Consider the following 8,432-nt stretch of genomic DNA (forward strand, 5'->3'; position numbering starts at 1 on the left):
GTGATTGGCTGATTAGAAATTAAGTGTTAACGAGCAGTTGGACAGGTGTACCTAATAAAGTGGCCGGTGAGTGTATGTACCTGTTTCAGTTCCACATACTGAAAAAACCTGGGACGCATTTGAAAAAAGTAAGATTGTCACAWTCTCATTGTCAGGAAAAAATCTGATTTGGGTCATATTTAAACATAGCCCATAGACTACTGTTAGTGTGGTGGCTGACCTTATTTTTACAGTTAATGATTATAAATCTAAAAGCTGCTATTATCAAACTGTTTAATGGCACATTTGATCTAACCACTGAAAACATGAATAAAAYAAGAAATATGAAACATAAGATTTAGTGTTAATGTAGATGTAGTATGTTCCTGATCTGTATTTTTAAAATAAATTTGTTTTTGAACAGTTATTTTCTGAAGTGGTCCATGCTTACGCTGCGTTCCAGTTGTCCTCGGAGGTCGTAGCTTCGAGCCTCCGAGTTTTATTTTTCAACTGGAACGCCCCCTGAAGTCGTAGTTTCGAGTCGGGAGGTCGGCGCATCCAAACCATACCCGAGAATCCTGAGCATGCGTTACGTCATCATTTCAACATGGCTGCTGCGCGCATGTTTCTCCAAGCTAACGGCTAATGTTGAGCTGTAATCAAACGTACACAAGCACCATCCCCATTATTTAACAGACAGAAAGTAAGAAGAGAGGAGGCAGAATAAAAATGAGTGTAATTTGTTTGTTTATTTTCCCATTTTATATTTGTTTAATGTATGTAGCCTACTAGCATGCTTGTCCGAGCTAACCGATAACGTAACATGTAAACAAACGCGGCTTTGTTTTGTGTTGTTTATTTTACATTACGTCAGACGTACTTGTAGTGCTTTATAGTGATAGTTAAAATATATGTTTTAACACTGTTTGTACACTCGAAATACCTCGTAGAGCTCTATTATTGTACGTTGTATTGTTGCAGAGAAAAATAATAGAAACGCTTTTTCCGATGTTTGAAACTGGAAAGCTATCAGCTCAGAACTGACGTCAGTCCGGCTTCAGGATTTCGAGTTCCRATACAACTGGAACGCAGTATTAGAAAAGTTTAATAATCACAACAACATAAATGTTTATATTTAAATGTCTTTATCCTGTTTACTGAGGCCATCAGGAGTCGAACGGTTGTAAAGAAAAAAAATGGTGTTGATTAAATCCTTCTTTTTAATCCATCATGTCACATGGAAATAACAGAAACCAGGTGGATGTAACTTCAATTGTCAAAATAAATATTTGTGTGGTGACATCATAATTGATGCTTTAAAAGCCCCGCCCCCAGTATAACCGCCCAGTATTTCAGAGGGGTTGTGCTGGCAGCAGCGGGTCTTACCCCAGCAGTGAAAACAGCAGAATTCCCCCCTTCCAGCATCTCCTCCAGTTCTTCATCAGTTGTTGTTTTTCCCGCTGCAGTCACAACAGAGCTTTTAAAGTCACAGCAAGCCTCTTCTAAATGCTCTCRTCAATTAGATGTTTGAATGGTTGCAATGTGATCAAGTATGACTAGAGAGGCAGCAAAATATAATTAAAAAACATTTAAAAACATGCACAGGAGGACCAACTAAATAGTTTACATTTCAGGCAAACTAATTATTTGTCAAAAGAACAATTAAAATAAATATACTGAAAGACACCACAGCTTTAACTGGTTCACATACTCTAATAACTGCAATAATAACTATGTATCAGGAGCCTATATTTGTACCCATATTGTAAAGCTGTACTTCAAAAAACTCATGGTTAGGTCTGAAAAGGGAGGTGGATCCTACAGGCTTGATAAAGCTAGTCTATAAGGAGTTTTACTTTGTGAATAAATGTTTTGTTTGAATCAACTTACTGATCTCCAGCTGTCGGGCGATTCGTCCTTTACTTTTGTCTCTGAAATCAACTTGAGCTTCGTTGTACTTTGTCATCACTTCCACAAACTTTTTGGCCAAAATTGCATGCTGTGGGGGGAGAGATGAYATCTAATAAGTGTAAAGTTTATTGAATGTCATTTTGTGTTTTCAGCTTCCAATAAAAAGTACTTCTGGGATGTTGTGTGTTATTTTTATATTTTTTCCATGTAAACAGCTGTCAGGATGGATGTGAATATTGTATCACAATTCACCGCAGCATTGACAGGGTCTTGTCTCTGTTTGATGACATCTCCTTTGATGTCACTTCCTGTTTCACTTTGGCTGAGCCAAGTTCAAAAGAAAATCTGCCAGTTATGGGACAAAATGGGTTAAATCTTGTGTATTATTTCAACTTTCGAGTATAAAGATGTTTTCTTTGACTTTTTGTCAAGTGCAGGCACTTTAACACCACAGTGTTAATTTAACACCCAGAGTGTTAATTTCAACACCAACAAAGTGTCCATATGTGTCCACACTTGCTGGTGTTAAAAAAAATTGTGAAAGTGTTAAATTATAAGACATTTTTTGTTAATTTAACATCAACCAGTGTTTAATATTTAACAATACTGGGTGTCACATTTACATTTCAACAGTGTTAAAATATAGTGTTAAAAGTAACACCAGTGTACGAGGGCCATCGCCTAAMAATAGGCTAGTTAGGCGATGGCCCACTTTTGCATGTAACTGAATAGAGCGAATCAAGCCTATTGTTWGGCGATTGCCCTCTTTTGCATGTGACTAACTTGTTTGTCCATGTGGAGGCAGTGCTTATAAGGCTGAGTTCACCTGAAACTCAGACTGAAGAAGTCTCTTCTCACTAAAGAAGAACCCATCCAGAAGACCTACTAAATTTTTCTTTTTGATTTTTTCTACCTGGATTACTGAGATRCATCAGGACATTTTATAGCTAAGGTTACCCTGCGTTTAGCCATGATCCATTGTTGTTGCCTTAACTCCTCATCAAGAGGAAAATGGAGAAAAACTAACTACTCTCTTGTATCTGCTGGTTAGTGGACACAACAGAACTCACTTTTTGTACCAGTAGCTCGCAGATGCTTTAATTTTTGTGACTTTTTCTTGGTCTAGTTCTAGGAGCTAATGCTTAAAAGAACACGCAGTAGGCAGGACCCAGAAGTGTTATGAAACTTGGTCTGAGCACAGTTAAAGATCCGGACAYAWAAGCAGGTTTACAGAATTTATTAAAATTGCTGGTGTGAAGGTGGAACCAAACAGGATCTCTCGTCAGGTAATCTGAACACAGAAAYAACACRTTAGCGAGGGAAACAAACTGGGTCAAAGGTGCGGGGTTACATGAATTCACCAACCTGGTGTTAGCATGAAGTCTCTGTGGGGGAACCCCGTCAGAGTTAGTTTGGTTCTGGGTTGCTTAATTTACATCACCGATAAACTCAGTGGGACTAAATGWTCCATTAAGCAGAATCAGAGTGGTGAAACAAGCCAGGGTCATGCACAGAATAAACAGAGGTTTTACCAGGTTGGAGGGTTTAGGTGGTTGTCGGGAATCCAGGACACAGGTGAGGGTCGAGAACCAGGAAGTCAGATTTGTTGTGTTGCTGGATAGGGTTGAGGCGAGAGGCAGTAATCCCATAAACAGAACCAGAGTCATTACCATGAAAGCCGATGAGCTAAGGTATCCAAGAGGAGCTGAGGTGAGGAAAATCTTGACTGGATGGCTGGTTTGACCTGGGAAACATGGAATGTGGGGTGAATCTTCATGGATGCAGGGAGCCTGAGTCTGACCGCCACAGGGTTCACAATTTTGGAGATGGGGAAAGGGCCCATGAAACGAGGTGCCAACTTCCGACATTCCACTTATAGGGGGAGATCTCTGGTTGACAGCCAAACCTTGTCTCCAAGTTGGTACTGGGGTGCAGGGATTCTTCTACGATAGGCTGTTCTGCAGGCAATAATGGAGGACTTCAGTAGTTCTCTTCTGGCAGCTCTCCAGACTCTTTGACAGTGAAGAGCGGCCCGATGAGCTGATGGCACCTGTGCGGCTCATTCGTGGGTTGTGAACACAGGTGTCTGGAATCTGAACACGATATAAAATGGGGAAAGACCAGTGGCACTCGATGGTAGAGCATTGATAGAATGTTCCACCAGGGAGAGGTTCTCAGACCATTTCGTCGGGTTGTTCTCACAGAGGATGCGTAGGTGGGTCTCCAACTCCTGATTGGCCCTCTCAATCTGCCCATCCRTCTGAGGGTGAAATCCTGAGGACAAACTTATGTTAATGCCCAAGACAGAACAAAACGCCTTCCAGAACTTGGAAACAAATTGTGGACCTCGGTCAGAGACAATGTCTTTGGGTAAGCCATGAAGTCTAAAAATCTCCTTCATAAACACATGGCTGAGTTCTGTGGATGTGGGTAGTTTGGGCAGAGCTGTGAGGTGTACCATCTTGGAAAATCTGTCCACTGTRGTTAAAATGACAGTCTTACCCTCAGACGGTGGTAATCCGGTGACAAAGTCCATGGAGATATGGGACCAGGGYCTGGATGGTGTGGGGAGTGGTCTCAGGAGACCCGCCGGTGGTTGTCGAGAGGGTTTGGCCAGGGAGCATTGGGTTCAGGACCCAATGAATTTTCTAACGTCCCTTTCCAGGGAACCCCACCAGAACTGGGACCTAACTAACTTCAGAGTCTTTGTAATTCCCGGATGGCAGAACAGGTGTGATGAATGACAGAGTTCTATGACTTTGGAGACAAGATGAGCAGGAACAAAGAGCTTACCATCCGGGCATTCAGGAGGGGCAGGAAAGTTCTGGTGGGCCTCCCTGATCTCCCTCTTGACTTGGGTGATGGACAATCGAACAGCGTCAGGCAGGATGAACTCTCCCTGGCTGCCACTGGTCAGGTCAGACTCATAGACTCGGGAGAGCTCATCAGGTTTAGTATTCTTTGTTCCGGGTCTGTAAGAAAGGGAAAAGTTAAATCTGCAGAAAAACAGAGCCCACCTGGCCTGGCAGGGGTTCAGTCTCTTAACCGACTTGAGATACTCCAGGTTTTTGTGGTCTGTGAGAACGATGAAAGGATTCTTAGCTCCCTCCAGCCAATGTCTCCACTCCTCCAAGGCCAATTTTACTGCCAGGAGTTCACGGTTGCCTACATCATAATTTCTTTCAGCTGGGGACAGAGATTTGGAAAAAAAGGCACATGGATGAACCTTATTGTCTTCAAAGCGTTGACTCAGAACAGCTCCAACTCCAGTGCTTGAGGCATCCACCTCTACAATAAACTGATAGTTAGGATCAGGGAAACGGAGGATGGGTGAGGATGAAAACAAGACTTTTAATTTATTAAAGGCATTGTTGACCAACCTATCCCAGGAGAACTTGGTTTTGATTGAGGTTAGGGCATGCAATGGAGAGGCGATAGAGCTGAAATTTTTGATAAACCTTCGGTAAAAGTTGGTGAATCCAAGGAAGCGTTATAACTGTTTTCTGATCTGTGGTGTGGGCCATTCTTTGACTGCTGTTACTTTTGTGGGGTCCATAGAGATCTGACCAGGAAAGATTTGAAAACCCAGAAAGGTAGTGGAGTTGGTGTGAAATTCACATTTTTCAGACTTTACAAAAAGTTTGTTCTGGAGTAAACGAAGTAAAATGGCTCAGACATGACTTTGTGTGACTCCAAATCTTTGGAGAAAATTCAGCGGGTAGCTGTAGTAGTGAGTGTTCTACCGAGGCTGGACTAAGAACATGACCCTGGACTTTTCTGGTTCTCTTAYGAGGACAGGAAAAAACAATGTGGCCTGACTCACCACAGTAGTAGCACAGACCCTCTTTGATCCTCCAGTCCTTCTCCTCTTTTGAGAGCTTAGATCTACCAATCTGCATGGGTTCTTCAGAGTTAGGTACTGGCTTAGACTCCTTGGACTGGGCTTGTGAATAGACTTCATAATACAGGTTAGAATCAAATTTTCTGGGGGTACCTCTCTTAGCTTGCCTCCTTTCATGCAGTCTCAAGTCGATCTTTGTAGCCAGATCCTCCAGTTCCCTTAGAGATTGTGGGGGTTCCCGGGCTGCCAACTCGTCTTTTATGTCATCATTCAAAGCTTGGAGAAAAACGTCCTGGAGGGCCTCCTCGTTCAATCTGCTGTCCACTGCCAACGTATGAAAGTCTATGATAAACTCTGTGACCCTTCTGTTACCTTGTTTTAGGCCCAGCAGTCCTCTGGTAGACTCTTTGTGCGGTAGAATGGGGCTGAAAACTCGTAGTTCATGAGCAATGTCCTGGTACCGGTAGCAGATTAACGAGTCCCATTGCCACCCAGCAGTGCCCCATAACCTTGGTTTGCCAGAGAGTAGTGAGATAACATAGGCTACTTTGGCTCGATCTGAGGGGAAAGAAGATGGTTGTAATTGGAAATGAATTTCACATTGAGTTAGCTCGACATCGTTCAGGATCACCACGAAACATTTATGGTGGACAGAGTTTGACTTCGTTTCGTGGATCAGATCTGGAAAGGGCTGGTGGTGGTGACACATAATGATGCTTGGAGGTGGGTGAGCTGGGACAGAGCGATAAATTGTTTAAAGTAATGCACAAATCATTTACTGAGGTTTCAAGTTTATTTAAAGCCCCTTCAACACCAGCTTTCCAAACGCTGTCCAGATCAGTGCTCATATTTATGGCCAGTTTATCTGTTATGAAACTTGGTCTGAGCACAGTTAAAGATCCGGACACAAAAGCAGGTTTACAGGATTTATTAAAATTGCTGGTGTGAAGGTGGAACCAAACAGGATCTCTCGTCAGGTAATCTGAACACAGAAACAACACGTTAGCGAGGGTAACAAACTGGGTCAAAGGTGCGGGGTTACATGAATTCACCAACCTGGTGTTAGTAAGAAGTCTCTGTGGGGGAACCCCGTCAGAGTTAGTTTGGTTCCGGGTTGCTTTGTTTACATCACCGATAAACTCAGTGGGACTAAATGTTCCATTAAGCAGAATCAGAGTGGTGAAACAAGCCAGGGTCATGCACAGAATAAGCAGAGGTTTTACCAGGTTGGAGGGTTTAGGTGGTTGTCGGGAATCCAGGACACAGGCGAGGGTCGAGAACCAGGAAGTCAGATTTGTTGTGTTGCCGGACAGGGTTGAGGCGAGAGGCAGTAATCCCATAAACAGAACCAGAGTCATTACCCTGAAAGCCGATGAGCTAAGGTATCCAAGAGGGGCTGAGGCGAGGATCAAAAAACCAGAGGATGTAACAAGAGTCGGGGAACCAAGGTAAGAACAGGACATGGGAACAGAATGCTGGTAGATCATGGACAAGGCTGATGATAAACTGGTAACTGACTGAGGGAAATGGCTGGCTTGTAGGCAGAGGAACACAGGTGAGTTGCATGAGCTTGATTAAGTGGAGAATCTGTGAAGGGAGGGGAGCAGGAGCAAAGAGGGTGAGAATAGGAGCTGCTAAAAACACAAGACTAGACTGTGAAAAAATAAACAAAAACTATGGCTGAGACTAAAACTATTACAAGAAGTGAGGTTTGTGGCCTGAATTTTGACAGAAGTACATCACTAATAGCCGTGGCATATAAGCTATTGTACTGGAGGACTGGAGACTCCCGCACCACAGCGCTGGTGACACGGTAGCCTCCAGGCTGCTGGTCATGGACCTTAACCTCCCCTCAGTTCACCAATGACCTTCAGGCCATAGCTCCTGGAAGCCACATCTGCAATGTAGGTCCTGAACACGTCCCATTGAGATTCCACGTTCTGGAGGTGAGAGTTAAAGATCACATGGACAGGGGCTCCACCAGACATTCCCAGTTCACCCTCACTGTGCATATGGGTTTACCAAGTCTATCCAACAGTCTCCCCCACCACCGGATCCAACTCACCACCAGGTGGTGATCAGTTGACAGCTCTGCCCCTCTCTTCACCTGAGTGTACAAGACATGGAGCTGCAGGTCCGATGACACAATTACAAAATGGATCATCAACCTCTGGCCTAAGGTGTCCTGGTACCAAGTACACTTATGGACCTCCCTGTGCTTGATGGTGCTTGTTATGGACAAACTGTGCTTGGCACAGAAGTCCAAAAACAGAACACCACTCAAGTTCAGATCAGGAAGGCTGTTCCTCCCAATCACCCCCTTCCAGATAAATCCATCGTTGCCCGCATGAAGTCACCCAGCAGAACAAGAGAATCCCTAGATGACACCCCTTCCAGAACACCATCCAAAGACTCTAGAAAGGCTGGGTAATCTAAACTGAACTAAACAGCCAGGACCTTCCCTCCTGCAGCATGAAGCCACAGAGAGGAAACCCTCTCTGTTGGGTGGACTCCAACACCAAGGCATTCAGCCGGGGCCTTGTGGGTACCCTCACAAACATTAAGGTGGACCAATTATAGGTCCTAGAAATGTTTATGGTATGTCTGTGGGCTATCCAGACCATGTTCATTCAATTTAATACACAAAATAATTCTCAGATAATAAAATTTCTCATTTTCTAGTTCTGCCTGCTCTGACTTC

At 43.7% G+C, this 8,432-nt stretch overlaps 1 protein-coding gene across 1 annotated transcript in view; it reads right to left on the reverse strand.

The window, feature by feature from the left end:
* The window catches only part of LOC106536987 (syntaxin-3), a gene marked incomplete in the record, with an annotated part of 47,637 nt that overhangs the window by 24,001 nt on the left and 15,204 nt on the right, over positions 1–8,432 (reverse strand). The window contains 2 exon segments of the mRNA XM_014034353.1: positions 1,366–1,439; positions 1,870–1,978. Coding sequence (XP_013889807.1) covers positions 1,366–1,439; positions 1,870–1,978 — 183 coding nt within the window.

Source organism: Austrofundulus limnaeus, unplaced genomic scaffold (assembly GCF_001266775.1).
Source record: "Austrofundulus limnaeus strain Quisiro unplaced genomic scaffold, Austrofundulus_limnaeus-1.0 Scaffold2068, whole genome shotgun sequence".
In the NCBI taxonomy this organism is placed as follows: Eukaryota; Metazoa; Chordata; class Actinopteri; order Cyprinodontiformes; family Rivulidae; genus Austrofundulus; species Austrofundulus limnaeus.